General features: G+C 44.9%; 1 protein-coding gene across 1 annotated transcript; it reads right to left on the reverse strand.

Annotated features, from left to right (window-relative positions):
• Positions 1 to 1632: 1632 nt before the first annotated feature.
• Positions 1633 to 11474, reverse strand: prozb (protein Z, vitamin K-dependent plasma glycoprotein b). Its single transcript, XM_061889004.1, has 8 exons — positions 11271 to 11474; positions 9581 to 9744; positions 9483 to 9507; positions 9132 to 9314; positions 8936 to 9067; positions 8797 to 8873; positions 8581 to 8713; positions 1633 to 2315 (listed from the first exon to the last, which is right to left on the reverse strand). The coding sequence occupies exons 1-8, from the start codon at positions 11356 to 11358 to the stop codon at positions 1702 to 1704; spliced, it is 1416 nt and encodes a 471-aa protein (XP_061744988.1). The 5' UTR covers positions 11359 to 11474; the 3' UTR covers positions 1633 to 1701.
• Positions 11475 to 18299: the final 6825 nt, after the last annotated feature.

Genomic DNA, 18299 nt, shown 5'->3' on the forward strand with positions numbered 1-18299 from the left:
AATAGTGAGAGTCCAGTCCATAGTGGATCTAACATAATAGTGAGAGTCCAGTCCATAGTGGATCTAACATAATAGTGAGAGTCCAGTCCATAGTGGATCTAACATAATAGTGAGAGTCCAGTCCATAGTGGATCTAACATAATAGTGAGAGTCTAGTCCATAGTGGATCTAACATAATAGTGAGAGTCCAGTCCATAGTGGATCTAACATAATAGTGAGAGTCCAGTCCATAGTGGATCTAACATAATAGTGAGAGTCTAGTCCATAGTGGATCTAACATAATAGTGAGAGTCCAGTCCATAGTGGATCTAACATAATAGTGAGAGTCCAGTCCATAGTGGATCTAACATAATAGTGAGAGTCCAGTCCATAGTGGATCTAACATAATAGTGAGAGTCTAGTCCATAGTGGATCTAACATAATAGTGAGAGTCCAGTCCATAGTGGATCTAACATAATAGTGTGAGAGTCCAGTCCATAGTGGATCTAACATAATAGTGAGAGTCCAGTCCATAGTGGATCTAACATAATAGTGAGAGTCTAGTCCATAGTGGATCTAACATAATAGTGAGAGTCCAGTCCATAGTGGATCTAACATAATAGTGAGAGTCCAGTCCATAGTGGATCTAACATAATAGTGAGAGTCCAGTCCATAGTGGATCTAACATAATAGTGAGAGTCCAGTCCATAGTGGATCTAACATAATAGTGTGACAGTGCAGTCCATAGTGGATCTAACATAATAGCGTGAGAGTCCAGTCCATAGTAGATCTAACATAATAGTGGGAGTCCAGTCCATAGTGGATCTAACATAATAGTGTGAGAGTCCAGTCCATAGTGGATCTAACATAATAGTGTGAGAGTCCAGTCCATAGTGGATCTAACATAATAGTGAGAGTCCAGTCCATAGTGGATCTAACATAATAGTGAGAGTCTAGTCCATAGTGGATCTAACATAATAGTGAGAGTCCAGTCCATAGTGGATCTAACATAATAGTGAGAGTCCAGTCCATAGTGGATCTAACATAATAGTGTGAGAGTCCAGTCCATAGTGGATCTAACATAATAGTGTGAGAGTCCAGTCCATAGTGGATCTAACATAATAGTGAGAGTCCAGTCCATAGTGGATCTAACATAATAGTGTGAGAGTCCAGTCCATAGTGGATCTAACATAATAGTGAGAGTCCAGTCCATAGTGGATCTAACATAATAGTGTGAGAGTCCAGTCCATAGTGGATCTAACATAATAGTGAGAGTCCAGTCCATAGTGGATCTAACATAATAGTGAGAGTTCAGTCCCTAGTGAGACCAGCAGGAGACCATCTAGAGAGGAGACAGGTCAGGATCACAGAGACGTCCCCAACTGATGCACAGATGAGTGGTCCACCCTGGGTCCCCACTTTGGACAGCTAGCGCCATCTGTGGTCACCTAATCTGTGCCCCACCTCCACGAAGGAGAGGGGTCAGGGCAGAAAAGAGACGGCAGATCAACTGGTGTAAAAGGGGGTCTACTTAAAGGCTGGAGTATACCAAAGAGTTTTAAGATGGGACGGGACACAAAGTTAACACCAACTTCCCCCCAAAGCTTGAATATTACTTTGAGCACAAAGAAGTGTGTTGGATGTAGATCAGAATAATCTTAGATCCTCTTTATTTGACCATCTTTTCAACATCTTTATAATCAGAAATTGGACAAAGTTTGTTTAGTTAGTCTTTTTCATTTTGGGGGCTTCTGTGGTCATGTGGTCCTCAATGGCCTCCAATTGTGACCTGATCCAGACCAGGTGCCGAGACACCCTGGTGAAGGCCAGCCCGTTAGGAGGACAGCCTTGAGGTGGCAACATGAGCAGTCCTGTCAGAAAGGCCGTGCCCCGCTCCATGGTCGCCACCGGCATACCAGACAACACACCCCCACATGGGCGGTCTCTGGACTTGAGGGCTAGACCACCTTCACTCTGCGTTCTCTGGCTTTGGTTCTGATGATACCTCCTCCTTTGTTCACTCCGACTCCTCATGCAGAACATTTTATTGTTGAGTGGAAGAGAGACGTTCAGCTGACGGCGACACTCGTCCAAACTCATGTAGACCAGGTTCTGGTCCAAGTCCTGGTTCATGATTGCTGCGACTCCAACTCTCCCGGAATTCATGAGGATGTTTTCGCTGAAATCTTTGGTGGGCAGACACAGGTGGAGCTGGGAGGTGCCCAAGGACAGGGGGTGGGTCAGCTCCAGGAAGGCCAGGTTGTAGTCAGGCTGGTTCTCAAGGTACCGTTTGTGGATGTAAAACGCTTTGACTGACATCACGGTGCCCCTGTTACCTGGAGGACAGGTAACAGAAGATACAAGAGGAAATACAAAGCCCGAAAGCAGGGAAGTTGTCACCTTGTGTAAATCCTCAATCGTTGAATATACTTCAAAGACGAGATATTTCATCTTCACACTGAGTCCAAACTGTTCTTTTTTGCAAATATTAGCTCATTTGGAATTGGATGCCTGCAACATGTTTCAAAAAAGCTGGCACAAGTGGCAAAAAAGAGTCATCAAAGACTTATTTGGAACATGCCACAGGTGAACAGGCTAATTGGGAACAGGTGGGTGCCATGATTGGCTATAAAAGCAGCTTCCATGAAATGCTCACTCATTCACAAACAAGGACGGGGCGAGGGTCACCACTTTGTCAACAAATGCCTGAGCAAATTGTTCAAGAACAACATTTCTCAAGCAGCTATTGCAAGGAATTTATGGATTTCACCATCAATGCGCCGTAATATCATCAAAAGTTTTGGAGAATCTGTAGAAATCACTGCAGGTAAGCAACAAGACCGAAAATACAGATTGAATGCCCCTGACCTTGGATCTCTCAGGCAGTACTGCATCAAAAAGCGACATCAGTGTGTAAAGGATATCACCACATGTGCTCCGGAACACTTAAAAAAACCACTGTCTGTAACTACGGTTGGTCGCTACATCTGTAAGTGCAAGTTAAAACTCTGCTATTCAAAGCCAAATCCATTTATCAACAACACCCAGAAATGCCGCCGGCTTCTCTGGGTCCGAGCTCATCCAAGATGGACTGATGCAAAGTGGAAAAGTCTTTTGTGGTCTGACAAGTCCATCCATCCATCCATTTTCTACCGCATATTCCCTTTTGGGGTCGCGGGGGACGCTGGTGCCTATCTCAGCTACAATCTGGCGGAAGGTGGTGTACACCCTGGACAAGTTGCCATCTCATCGCAGGACCAACACAGATAGACAGACAACATTCACACACTAGGGACCATTTAGTGTTGCCAATCAACCTATCCCCAGGTGCTTGTCTTTGGAGGTGGGAGGGGCTTATCCCCAGGTGCATGTCTTTGGAGGTGGGAGGGGCCTATCCCCAGGTGCTTGTCTTTGGAGGTGGGAGGGTTCAATCTCCAGGTGCATGTCTTTGGAGGTGGGAGGAAGCCGGAGTACCCGGAGGGAACCCACGCATTCACAGGGAGAACATGCAAACTCCACACAGAAAGATCCTGAGCCCGGAATTGAACCCAGGACTACTCAGGACCTTCGTATTGTGAGGCAGACGCACTAACCCCTCTGCCACCATGAAACCCGGTCCGACGAGTCCACATTTCAAATTGTTTTTGGAAACTGTGGACGTGGTGTTCTCCGGACCAGAGAGGAAAAAAACCATCCAGACTGTTGTAGTCAGCATGTGTGATGGTATGGGGGTGTATTAGTGATTGTTGTAGGGTGAAAGTGTTGTAGTCAGCATGTGTGATGGTATGGGGGTGTATTAGTGATTGTTGTAGGGTGAAAGTGTTGTAGTCAGCATGTGTGATGGTATGGGGGTGTATTAGTGATTGTTGTAGGGTGAAAGTGTTGTAGTCAGCATGTGTGATGGTATGGGGGTGTATTAGTGATTGTTGTAGGGTGAAAGTGTTCTAGTCAGCATGTGTGATGGTATGGGGGTGTATTAGTGATTGTTGTAGGGTGAAAGTGTTCTAGGCAGCATGTGTGATGGTATGGGGGTGTATTAGTGATTGTTGTAGGGTGAAAGTGTTGTAGTCAGCATGTGTGATGGTATGGGGGTGTATTAGTGATTGTTGTAGGGTGAAAGTGTTGTAGTCAGCATGTGTGATGGTATGGGGGTGTATTAGTGATTGTTGTAGGGTGAAAGTGTTGTAGTCAGCATGTGTGATGGTATGGGGGTGTATTAGTGATTGTTGTAGGGTGAAAGTGTTGTAGTCAGCATGTGTGATGGTATGGGGGTGTATTAGTGATTGTTGTAGGGTGAAAGTGTTCTAGGCAGCATGTGTGATGGTATGGGGGTGTATTAGTGATTGTTGTAGGGTGAAAGTGTGGTAGTCAGCATGTGTGATGGTATGGGGGTGTATTAGTGATTGTTGTAGGGTGAAAGTGTTCTAGGCAGCATGTGTGATGGTATGGGGGTGTATTAGTGATTGTTGTAGGGTGAAAGTGTTGTAGTCAGCATGTGTGATGGTATGGGGGTGTATTAGTGATTGTTGTAGGGTGAAAGTGTTGTAGGCAGCATGTGTGATGGTATGGGGGTGTATTAGTGATTGTTGTAGGGTGAAAGTGTTGTAGTCAGCATGTGTGATGGTATGGGGGTGTATTAGTGATTGTTGTAGGGTGAAAGTGTTGTAGGCAGCATGTGTGATGGTATGGGGGTGTATTAGTGATTGTTGTAGGGTGAAAGTGTTGTAGTCAGCATGTGTGATGGTATGGGGGTGTATTAGTGATTGTTGTAGGGTGAAAGTGTTGTAGGCAGCATGTGTGATGGTATGGGGGTGTATTAGTGATTGTTGTAGGGTGAAAGTGTTGTAGTCAGCATGTGTGATGGTATGGGGGTGTATTAGTGATTGTTGTAGGGTGAAAGTGTTCTAGGCAGCATGTGTGATGGTATGGGGGTGTATTAGTGATTGTTGTAGGGTGAAAGTGTGGTAGTCAGCATGTGTGATGGTATGGGGGTGTATTAGTGATTGTTGTAGGGTGAAAGTGTGGTAGTCAGCATGTGTGATGGTATGGGGGTGTATTAGTGATTGTTGTAGGGTGAAAGTGTTGTAGTCAGCATGTGTGATGGTATGGGGGTGTATTAGTGATTGTTGTAGGGTGAAAGTGTTGTAGTCAGCATGTGTGATGGTATGGGGGTGTATTAGTGATTGTTGTAGGGTGAAAGTGTTGTAGTCAGCATGTGTGATGGTATGGGGGTGTATTAGTGATTGTTGTAGGGTGAAAGTGTTGTAGTCAGCATGTGTGATGGTATGGGGGTGTATTAGTGATTGTTGTAGGGTGAAAGTGTTGTAGTCAGCATGTGTGATGGTATGGGGGTGTATTAGTGATTGTTGTAGGGTGAAAGTGTTGTAGTCAGCATATGTGATGGTATGGGGGTGTATTAGTGATTGTTGTAGGGTGAAAGTGTTGTAGTCAGCATGTGTGATGGTATGGGGGTGTATTAGTGATTGTTGTAGGGTGAAAGTGTTGTAGTCAGCATGTGTGATGGTATGGGGGTGTATTAGTGATTGTTGTAGGGTGAAAGTGTGGTAGTCAGCATGTGTGATGGTATGGGGGTGTATTAGTGATTGTTGTAGGGTGAAAGTGTTGTAGTCAGCATGTGTGATGGTATGGGGGTGTATTAGTGATTGTTGTAGGGTGAAAGTGTGGTAGTCAGCATGTGTGATGGTATGGGGGTGTATTAGTGATTGTTGTAGGGTGAAAGTGTTGTAGTCAGCATGTGTGATGGTATGGGGGTGTATTAGTGATTGTTGTAGGGTGAAAGTGTTGTAGTCAGCATGTGTGATGGTATGGGGGTGTATTAGTGATTGTTGTAGGGTGAAAGTGTGGTAGTCAGCATGTGTGATGGTATGGGGGTGTATTAGTGATTGTTGTAGGGTGAAAGTGTTCTAGTCAGCATGTGTGATGGTATGGGGGTGTATTAGTGATTGTTGTAGGGTGAAAGTGTTCTAGGCAGCATGTGTGATGGTATGGGGGTGTATTAGTGATTGTTGTAGGGTGAAAGTGTTGTAGGCAGCATGTGTGATGGTATGGGGGTGTATTAGTGATTGTTGTAGGGTGAAAGTGTTCTAGTCAGCATGTGTGATGGTATGGGGGTGTATTAGTGATTGTTGTAGGGTGAAAGTGTTCTAGTCAGCATGTGTGATGGTATGGGGGTGTATTAGTGATTGTTGTAGGGTGAAAGTGTTCTAGGCAGCATGTGTGATGGTATGGGGGTGTATTAGTGATTGTTGTAGGGTGAAAGTGTTGTAGTCAGCATGTGTGATGGTATGGGGGTGTATTAGTGATTGTTGTAGGGTGAAAGTGTTGTAGTCAGCATGTGTGATGGTATGGGGGTGTATTAGTGATTGTTGTAGGGTGAAAGTGTTGTAGTCAGCATGTGTGATGGTATGGGGGTGTATTAGTGATTGTTGTAGGGTGAAAGTGTTGTAGTCAGCATGTGTGATGGTATGGGGGTGTATTAGTGATTGTTGTAGGGTGAAAGTGTTGTAGTCAGCATGTGTGATGGTATGGGGGTGTATTAGTGATTGTTGTAGGGTGAAAGTGTGGTAGTCAGCATGTGTGATGGTATGGGGGTGTATTAGTGATTGTTGTAGGGTGAAAGTGTTGTAGTCAGCATGTGTGATGGTATGGGGGTGTATTAGTGATTGTTGTAGGGTGAAAGTGTTGTAGTCAGCATGTGTGATGGTATGGGGGTGTATTAGTGATTGTTGTAGGGTGAAAGTGTTGTAGTCAGCATGTGTGATGGTATGGGGGTGTATTAGTGATTGTTGTAGGGTGAAAGTGTTGTAGTCAGCATGTGTGATGGTATGGGGGTGTATTAGTGATTGTTGTAGGGTGAAAGTGTGGTAGTCAGCATGTGTGATGGTATGGGGGTGTATTAGTGATTGTTGTAGGGTGAAAGTGTTGTAGTCAGCATGTGTGATGGTATGGGGGTGTATTAGTGATTGTTGTAGGGTGAAAGTGTTGTAGTCAGCATGTGTGATGGTATGGGGGTGTATTAGTGATTGTTGTAGGGTGAAAGTGTTGTAGTCAGCATGTGTGATGGTATGGGGGTGTATTAGTGATTGTTGTAGGGTGAAAGTGTTGTAGTCAGCATGTGTGATGGTATGGGGGTGTATTAGTGATTGTTGTAGGGTGAAAGTGTGGTAGGCAGCATGTGTGATGGTATGGGGGTGTATTAGTGATTGTTGTAGGGTGAAAGTGTTGTAGTCAGCATGTGTGATGGTATGGGGGTGTATTAGTGATTGTTGTAGGGTGAAAGTGTGGTAGTCAGCATGTGTGATGGTATGGGGGTGTATTAGTGATTGTTGTAGGGTGAAAGTGTTGTAGTCAGCATGTGTGATGGTATGGGGGTGTATTAGTGATTGTTGTAGGGTGAAAGTGTTGTAGGCAGCATGTGTGATGGTATGGGGGTGTATTAGTGATTGTTGTAGGGTGAAAGTGTTGTAGTCAGCATGTGTGATGGTATGGGGATGTATTAGTGATTGTTTTAGGGTGAAAGTGTGGTAGTCAGCATGTGTGATGGTATGGGGGTGTATTAGTGATTGTTGTAGGGTGAAAGTGTTCTAGGCAGCATGTGTGATGGTATGGGGGTGTATTAGTGATTGTTGTAGGGTGAAAGTGTTGTAGTCAGCATGTGTGATGGTATGGGGGTGTATTAGTGATTGTTTTAGGGTGAAAGTGTGGTAGTCAGCATGTGTGATGGTATGGGGGTGTATTAGTGATTGTTGTAGGGTGAAAGTGTTCTAGGCAGCATGTGTGATGGTATGGGGGTGTATTAGTGATTGTTGTAGGGTGAAAGTGTTGTAGTCAGCATGTGTGATGGTATGGGGGTGTATTAGTGATTGTTGTAGGGTGAAAGTGTTGTAGTCAGCATGTGTGATGGTATGGGGGTGTATTAGTGATTGTTGTAGGGTGAAAGTGTTGTAGGCAGCATGTGTGATGGTATGGGGGTGTATTAGTGGCCAAGGCATGGCTAACTTACACATGTGTGATGGTATGGGGGTGTATTAGTGGCCAAGGCATGGCTAACTTACACATCTGCGAAGGCACCATTCATGCTGAAAGGTACATACAGCTTTGGGAGCAACATATGTTGCCATCCAAGCAACACTATCATGGACGCCCCTGCTTATTTCAGCAAGACAATACCATCATTTATAGTAAAAGAGTGCGGGTACTAGACTGGCCTGCCTGTAGTCCAGACATTGAAAATGTGTGCAGGCTAAAATATGAGGCAGGAGACTGTTGAACAACTTAAGCTGTACATCAAGCAAGAATGGGAAAGAATTCCACTTCAAAAATGTGTCTCCTCAGTTCCCAAACCTGCACTGAGTGTTGTTCAAAGGAAAGGCCATGTAACACACTGGTAAAAATGCCCCTCTGACAATAAGTTTGTCAGTGTGAAGATGACATATCTTGTCTTTGCAGTCTATTCAATTGAATATAAGTTGAAAAGGATTTGTTGTATTCTCTTTTTATTTAGCATTTAAACAAGGTGACAACTTCACTGCTTTAGTTTTACAAGTTGAGGTCATTGCTAGAGTTGTTAAAGCTACATACCCGTGACAACTAAGAAGTTAGAGGGTTGGGGGTCAGATTCCTGCAGGAGGCATTGGGCAGAAATGAGGACGGAGCGCCGACCCAAGAGCACGCCGGCACAAAGTTCTTCTCCTCCACTGTCCAGCAGCACCGCCTGCAGACCAAAGCAAGTCACATGTCAAGATGATGCATGTGTTCTGGGGAACAAAGCCCATGGATTGTTGCTGCTTGTGTCACCTGCCAGGGACAGTTTCCATGGTGACACATTGGTGCTGAGGTGGGGGGGCCAGGGAGTCGCCCACACGGAAACTCCACTGAGAAAATACAGAAAAGCCTTTTTCTTTGGCTGACTTGCTCTTTCCTGCCGCTGTGGTACCTTCAGGCAGGCAGGTCTGCTCGTCGCTCTGCAGTCTGAAGCCCTCCACGCAGGAGCAGCTGAACCTGTACGGGGTCACCGTACACAGCTGGTGACACATGTTGGGGCCCCCGGTGGGACACGGCATCATCCCTGAAACACGGCGCATGTTGAAGTGCTTCTGCGGGCACATTGTGGCTCAGTCCCTTAGCTTCACCTGCGGCCAGCCGTGGTCTCTTCTGCACCTCCGCGTCATCTTCTGGGCTGTTCATCTCGGCCGAGGCCCCCAGTTGGCAGAACGCTCCATAGTGGGGGGGTCTGCAGGAACAGTTGAAGCCACCTACCTTGTCGGTGCAATTCCCCCCGTGAAGACAGGGGTTGGGCACACACTGGTCCCCGTCTGTTGGACACAAACTAAAGTGTTGGGACTAAAACATGACGAATAAATGCAAGCACATAAGAGTTCAGACAGTGCAGTTCCCCAGTCAGGTACTCATTATCAGTATTTGTATGAATCCATGGCCTTCTTTTCAATGTCATCCACAAGGTTTCCTTGCAGTGGACGTACCAAAGTAAACGGTCCAGAAGGCGAGCTGTGGAGACACAAACGTTGTGGAAAATAGAAGCAGAAGAAAAAAAAGGCTCTGTCATCGTGAGCATTCTGACCGTCTTGGCGTTGTCTTCAAAGTACTCCAAGGCCTCCTCGTACGTGCACCTTTCCTCATAACACTCCCGCTCCAGGTTGCCTTGCAGGATCTCCTCCAATAAGAACATGTTGGCTCGTTTGGAGCGCAGGAAGATGTCGCTTGCGGCCGGCGCTCGCACAAATACTGAAACATCGCCCACTTTTGCTCAATGCTTCTCTAGCGCTTTTCTACCTTCAAGGTACTCAAAGCACTTTGACACTACTTGCACATTCACACACACATTCACACACACATTCACACATTCACACATTCACACATTCACACATTCACACACACATTCACACACTGATGGAGGGAGCTGCCATGCAAGGCCCTAACCAGCACCCATCAGGAGCAAGGGTGACATGTCTTGCTCAAGGACACAACGGACGTGACCAGCTTGGTAGAAGATGGTGATCGAACCAAGAACCCTCAGGTTGCTGGCCCAACTGCACCACACCGCCACCAATATTGTGGAGAGCCTTTATGTGCTGACACCAAACACTTTGTGAGACATGTTTTCTTCAATTTTATTTAGCGAGCGTGACACAGTCATCAGGAGTTCTTTAGTTCTTTAGCGAGCGTGACACAGTCATCAGGAGTTCTTTAGTTATTTAGCGAGCGTGACTCAGTCATCAGGAGTTCTTTAGTTATTTAGCGAGCGTGACACAGTCATCAGGAGTTCTTTAGTTATTTAGCGAGCGTGACACAGTCATCAGGAGTTCTTTAGTTCTTTAGCGAGCGTGACACAGTCATCAGGAGTTCTTTAGTTCTTTAGCAAGCGTGACACAGTCATCAGGAGTTCTTTTGTTATTTAGCGAGCGTGACACAGTCATCAGGAGTTCTTTAGTTCTTTAGCGAGCGTGACACAGTCATCAGGAGTTCTTTAGTTATTTAGCGAGCGTGACACAGTCATCAGGAGTTCTTTAGTTCTTTAGCGAGCGTGACACAGTCATCAGGAGTTCTTTAGTTCTTTAGCGAGCGTGACACAGTCATCAGGAGTTCTTTAGTTCTTTAGCGAGCGTGACACAGTCATCAGGAGTTCTTTTGTTATTTAGCGAGCGTGACACAGTCATCAGGAGTTCTTTAGTTCTTTAGCGAGCGTGACACAGTCATCAGGAGTTCTTTAGTTATTTAGCGAGCGTGACACAGTCATCAGGAGTTCTTTAGTTCTTTAGCGAGCGTGACACAGTCATCAGGAGTTCTTTAGTTATTTAGCGAGCGTGACACAGTCATCAGGAGTTCTTTAGTTATTTAGCGAGCGTGACACAGTCATCAGGAGTTCTTTAGTTATTTAGCGAGCGTGACACAGTCATCAGGAGTTCTTTAGTTATTTAGCGAGCGTGACACAGTCATCAGGAGTTCTCGCCCCTGCAAGGACTGACTTTGTCTTGCAAATGTGTGAAAGATAAACAACATCATGACTTCTTTCTGTCAAATGGCTGCTGAGGTAATTGTAGTAAACATTTACCAAATCACTACTACTTTGCATTTGTGCTTGCATCTCTTGGAACACAGGAGAGAGTCCACAAGAATTATTCAGGGAAGGTTTGAAGAGCAAACCTTTCCATGGGGAGACTTCTAGTGGAATATTTAGGTTTAGAAAGGCAGCTGTCTGTTCCATGTCAAAGATGAGCTGGCAGTACTAAGAAGGTCAAATGGAAACTTACCGTCGCCTTGGCCCTGCACCTGAAGACCGCACGTGAGCAAGGTAAGCCAGAGGACGGACATTTGAGGTAATACGACGCAAACGGCCATGACGCTGCGTGCATCCACACACACATTGGGGGTGAATGGATGTCGTCACATCCTGCAGGTGGAGGCCAGTGAGAGGAGCTCCTGCACATCGTCCTCTGTCACCTGACTGCTGGCTCTCAATGTTCAGGGAGACCCACGTGTCTTCCATGTTGACATCAAGTTCAGTCAGCAGTGCAAACTCAACTCAACTTGATGTTTGACTGTTCTTGGACTCTGACTCCTCAAAACAAGCAGCACACCAGTTTGTTTGTTTCCATCATTTGTTGAAGGACATCTCCTGATAGCAAACACAAGTCATGTTCTACTGAGACTTTTGCAACATAATGCACCACACATTCTCCATGGGAGACAGGTCTGGACTGCAGGCGGGCCAGGAAAGTACCCGCACTCTTTTTTTACAAAGCCACGCTGTTGTAACACTTGTCTTGCTGAAATAAGCAGGGGTGTCCATGATAACGTTGCTTTGATGACAACATATGTTGTTCCAAAAGCTGTATGTACCTTTCAGCATTAATGGTGCCCTCACAGATGTGTAAGTTACCCATGCCTTGGGCACTAATACACCCCCATACCATCACACATGTGTAAGTTACCCATGCCTTGGGCACTAATACACCCCCATACCATCACACATGCTGGCTTTTACACTTTGTGCCTATAACAATCCGAATGGTTATTTTCCTCTTTGCTCTGGAGGACACCACGTCCTCTGTTTCCAAATATAATTTGAAATGTGGACTCGTCAGACCACAGAACACCTTTCCACTTTGCATCAGTCCATCTTAGATGATCTCGGGCCCAGGCAAGCCAGCAGCGTCTCAGGATATTGTTGATAAATGGGTTTGGCTTTGCATAGTAGAGTTTTAACTTGCACTTACAGATGTAGCGACCAACTGTAGTTACTGACAGTGGTTTTATGAAGTGTTCCTGAGCCCATGTGGTGATATCCTTTACACACTGATGTCTGTTTTTGATGCAGTACCGCCTGAGGGATCAAAGGTCCGTATTATCATCGCTTATTCTCTGAACCTTTTGATGATTTTACGGACCGTATATGGTAAAATCCCTAAATTCCTTGCAATAGCTCGTTGAGAAATGTTGTTCTAAAACTGTTTGACAATTTGCTTACAAAGTGGTGACCCTCACCCCATCCTTGTTTGTGAAAGACTGAGCATTTTTTGGGAAGCTGTTTTTATAGCCAATCATGGCACCCACCTGTTCCCAATTAGCTTGCACACCTGTGGGATGTTCCAAATAAGGGTTTGATGAGCATTCCTCAACTTTATCAGTATTTATTGCCACCTTTCCCAACTTCTTTGTCACGTGTTGCTGGCATCAAATTCTAAAGTTAATGATTATTTGCACAAAAAAAAATAAAGTTTATGAGTTTGAACATGAAATATGTTGTCTTTGTAGCATATTCAACTAAATATGGCTTGAAAAGGATTTGCAGATCATTGTATTCTGTTTATATTTACATCTAACACCATTTTGTATTTTCATATATTTTTATTTGAATGATTTTAATATGAAATATAATTTATCAAATGTTTTATGTATTAAGTATTGGTGACAAAACATTTTAAAATGTGTAAAATGTATGATCAGTGGTACCTCGGAAGCCATTTTTCCTATAAGAAGAAATGCAAATCAAATAAATCCAGTCATTTCAGACAGACAAATATATTCACAATAATCACATTTCATGAAGAAGAAAAATAATTGTTCTACAGGCAAAAAAACAACTTGAAATACATACAAATGACAAATTAGGGATAAATAAACTTAAACATCACTTTTACCTAAGTTGAAGACTTGCTGGTCAAGACTGCGATGAGTGACAAGTGGAAAAGGAGGCGAGGAGTTAGTTCTAGAACTCACTAGTTTTTTGTGATTTATTTAGCCTGGTGGTGAGTTACTTGTCTGTCCTACTTTCTAAAGAATGTCCATAGCCCGAATCACCAACTGGTGGCATACTTTGTGTCGGCACTGGATTTGGTGGAATGATTAGCGGGCTATGTAACAATAATTGGTCATGCACAATACATGCAAATATGATAACCTAAAAGGGGTAAAAACCAGGGCAACATTTTGGTTGCAAACCGAATCATAGGAAGAGTTGAGCGTGTGCAAACTGAGGCACCACACTGTGAATGGAGCGACTCGAGGGATATCCCCTGATATGACTCGAGGGACATCCCCTGATATGACTCGAGGGACATCCACTTTTTTCCCAACATGGACCACATCAAGAACAATTGAAGGATGTTGAAGCCGCTTTATTACAGTCTGAACTTTAAAAACAATCAAACGTAGGTCAATATTGCTAAGCTGTATGAAGAAAGCCTCCACATCCTAGCTTTGGGTGACACATCAATTCACCTTAATATCTAATAATGTAGCTCATCAATCCATCCATCCATCTTCTTCCGCTTATCTGAGGTTGGATCGCGGGGGCAGCAGCTTAAGTATAGAAGCCCAGACTTCCCTTTCCCCAGCCGGTCGGACGTGCCCTAAACACCTCCCTAGGGAGGCGTTTGGGTGGCATCCTGACCAGATGCCCGAACCACCTCATCTGGCTCCTCTCCATGTGGAGGAGCAGCGGCTTTACTTTGAGTTCCTCCCGGATGGCAGAGCTTCTCACCTTATCTCTAAGGGAGAGACCCGCCACCCGGCGAACAAAACTAATTCGTACCCGTGATTTTGTCCTTTCGGTCATAACTCAAAGCTCATGGCCATAGGTGAGGATGGGAACGTAGATCGACCACTAAATTGAGAGCTTTGCCTTCCAGCTCAGCTCCTTAACCACAACGAATCGATACAGCGTCCACATTACTGAAAACGCCACACGGATCCACCTGTCGATCTCACCATCCACTGTTGCCTCACTCGTGAACAAGACTCCCAGGTACTTGAACTCGCCACTTGGGGCAAGATCTCCTCCCCAACCCGGAGAAGGCACTCCACCCTTTTCCGGGCGAGAACCGTCAGCTCGTCAATTATGAATGTATTCTTTATTCTTTATTTTTATTTTTGCAGCTCCAATATCAAAGAAGCTGCGTTGTCAGAAGTGCTGCTGACAGTTTGGTTATGTTTGGGTTTTCCTGTGTTTAGAATCACTTCCTGTCCTAGTGCTCTTGTTTTGTCAGTGTTTCCTGTTAGGTCTCTGTGTTTTGCAGCACCTTTACTTTCTGTTCCACGTCCTGCCAGCACACCTGTTTTACGTCCTGCCAGCACACCTGTTTTACGTCCTGTCAGCACACCTGTTCCTCGTTTAATTAGTTCTATTTAGTTCTACCTGGGTCCCTCCTTCAGGGGTGAATCATTTTTCTTCCTTTTGAGACTGATGCTTCCGTGTGCTCTTTTGGTTCCACGTTTCCTTGTAAATAATAAGTATATTCTTTACTTGCATTCCGGCTGCCATTCTCTGCATCCTCGGGGTCACGCATCAAGCAACGCTCACGCACCCGTGACAGAAATGACCCAGACACTGAGTAACCCTGCAGAGATTTCGATGGCAGAGAGGCTTAACAAGTGGCCAAATCAAAGCGATGTTTTGCCTCTTTTCAAGCTCCCTCCCATCCATCCTTGTTGTCTGTTGGCCTCTTTGGCGACATCTGGAATCCGTCCCTAGAGAGGGGGGGGGCACTAAGGTAAGCCGTGCGACAGGAGGGACAGCTCTCATCTTTCCCAGTGAGGCCACTGCCTTCTTCATTTCCTGCGGGTTCCTCGTTCAGGCCGCCGCTTTCTTCATCTCCAGCGAGCTCCTTGCCGAGGCCGCCACCTTCTACATCTCCAGTGGACTCCTCGCCTCCTCCGCTACCTCCTTGTCTGTCGTACAAGCGGCCATCAGGCGCCCCCTTGTCGGCCTCGAGTGAGGCCGTTTCATGGATGCTCTCTGTGCGGATCAGCAGCTATGCCAAGAACCTGGCCGTGGACGATTGCAGCTGCTGGTGCGCCGTGCCCAATTGCAACTGCCTTCTCGTTGGCCATGGATTTGTGGCCATTCCCTGGGCGCTGGTCTCACCAGATGCAGCGGCGTTCATCTCGCCGCAGCCACCTGGCTCTTCCCCGCTGGCTGCGGAGGCACATGGCCTGGACTGTTGGTCGGCTTGTTGAGGCAGGGGCGCAGTTTGGCGAGCCTCCGCCATTCCTCCCTCCGCCCTCCCATGGTTTTGGACTTTTTGTTAAACTTAATGTCTGGAATCTGTTATAGAAAGGGGGCTACTGCCAGAAGTGCTACTGCCTGGGCGCGGCACCGCTGCTGCCCACTGCTCCCCTCACCTCCCAGGGGGTAATCAAGGGTGATGGGTCAAATGCAGAGAATAATTTCACCACACCTAGTGTGTGTGTGACAATCATTGCTACTTTAACTTCAACTTTTAACTTTAACTGTACTTTAAAGTCCTACTGAAAGCCACTACTAGCGACCACGCAGTCTGATAGTTTATATATCAATGATGAAATATTAACATTGCAAACATGCCAATACGGCCGATTTAGTTTACTAAATTGCAAGTTTAAATTTCCTGGGAGTTTCGTCTTGAAAACGTCGTGTAATGGTGACGTGTACGCAAGACGTCACGGGTTTTTAGGAAGTATGAGTGCTGCACACACACACAGCTAAAAGTCATCTGCTTTAACGGCATAATTACACAGTATTTTGGACATCTGTGTTGCTGAATCTTTTGCAATTTGTTCAATTAATATTGGAGAAGTCAAAGTAAAAATATGGAGTTGGGAAGCTTTAGCCTTTAGCCACACAAACACACGGTGATTCCTTGTTTAAAATGCACGGAGTTGAAACTTTACTATGGATCGGAGCGGACATGGATCCCGACCACTTGTCAACCAGCAGGTTTCGGTGAGAAAATTGTGGTTAAAAAGTCGCCTCTTACCGTATATAAGCTGAGCTTGTGCCTCCCATAAAGCTGCCGTTGACTTCTTTGAGACACTGTGCGTCAACACCCGGCCGTGGACGTTCACCTCCGACTATCAGATACTATTAAACTCACTAAAACAGTAGCAACACAATAGACAGATAAGGGATTTCTCAGTATTATCCTAGTAAATGTGTCTAAAAACATATGAATCCGTCTCAAAGCAATGCGATTGCAATCGCGTTTTTTTTTAAATTGTTTTTTTTTCTAGTTCGTCGCTATCAATATCTTCAAACACGAATCTTTCATCCTCGCTCAAATTAATGGAGAAAGTGTCGTTTTCTCAGTCCGAATAGCACTTTTTGTTGGAGGCTCCCATTAAAAACAATGTAAATATGTGAGGAGACATCAACATGTGACGTCATCGTCTGCCACTTCCAGTAGAGGCAGGCCTTTTGTCCAGTTGCCAACTTTATCGTGGATGTTCTCTACTAAATCATTTCAGCAAAAATATGGCAATATCGCAAAATGATGAAGTATGACACATAGAATGGAGCTGCTATCCCCGTTTAAATAAGAACATCTCATTTCTGTAGGCCTTTAACTTGACACTTTGGTTATGTTTGGGTTTTCCTGTCTTTAGAATCCCTTTCTGTCCAGGTGCCCTAGTTTTGTCAGTGTTTCCTGTTAGGTCTCTGTGTTTTGCAGTACCTTTTGTTTTCTGGACTCTCGCACTATTAACTAGATCCACTATGGACTAAACTCCCACACTATTATGTTAGATCCACTATGGACTGGACTCTCACAATATTATGTTAGATCCACTATGGACTGGACTCTCACTATTATGTTAGATCCACTATGGACTGGACTCTCACTATTATGTTAGATCCACTATGGACTGGACTCTCACACTATTGTGTTAGATCCACTATGGACTGGACTCTCACACTATTATGTTAGATCCACTATGGACTGGACTCTCACTATTATGTTAGATTCCACTATGGACTAAACTCCCACACTATTATGTTAGATCCACTATGGACTGGACTCTATTATGTTAGATCCACTATGGACTGGACTCTCACTATTATGTTAGATCCACTATGGACTGGACTCTCACTATTATGTTAGATCCACTATGGACTGGACTCTCACACTATTATGTTAGATCCACTATGGACTGGACTCTCACACTATTATGTTAGATCCACTATGGACTGGACTCTCACTATTATGTTAGATCCACTATGGACTGGACTCTCACGCTATTATGTTAGATCCACTATGGACTGGACTCTCACACTATTATGTTAGATCCACTATGGACTGGACTCTCACACTATTATGTTAGATCCACTATGGACTGGACTCTCACACTATTATGTTAGATCCACTATGGACTGGACTCTCACACTATTATGTTAGATCCACTATGGACTGGACTCTCACTATTATGTTAGATCCACTATGGACTGGACTCTCACGCTATTATGTTAGATCCACTATGGACTGGACTCTCACTATTATGTTAGATCCACTATGGACTGGACTCTCACACTATTATGTTAGATCCACTATGGACTGGACTCTCACTATTATGTTAGATCCACTATGGACTGGACTCTCACTATTATGTTAGATCCACTATGGACTGGACTCTCACTATTATGTTAGATCCACTATGGACTGGACTCTCACACTATTATGTTAGATCCACTATGGACTGGACTCTCACACTATTATGTTAGATCCACTATGGACTGGACTCTCACTATTATGTTAGATCCACTATGGACTGGACTCTCACACTATTATGTTAGATCCACTATGGACTGGACTCTCACACTATTATGTTAGATCCACTATGGACTGGACTCTCACACTATTATGTTAGATCCACTATGGACTGGACTCTCACTATTATGTTAGATCCACTATGGACTGGACTCTCACTATTATGTTAGATCCACTATGGACTGGACTCTCACTATTATGTTAGATCCACTATGGACTGGACTCTCACTATTATGTTAGATCCACTATGGACTGGACTCA

This window comes from Nerophis ophidion, linkage group LG27 (assembly GCF_033978795.1).
Source record: "Nerophis ophidion isolate RoL-2023_Sa linkage group LG27, RoL_Noph_v1.0, whole genome shotgun sequence".
NCBI classification, from domain to species: Eukaryota; Metazoa; Chordata; class Actinopteri; order Syngnathiformes; family Syngnathidae; genus Nerophis; species Nerophis ophidion.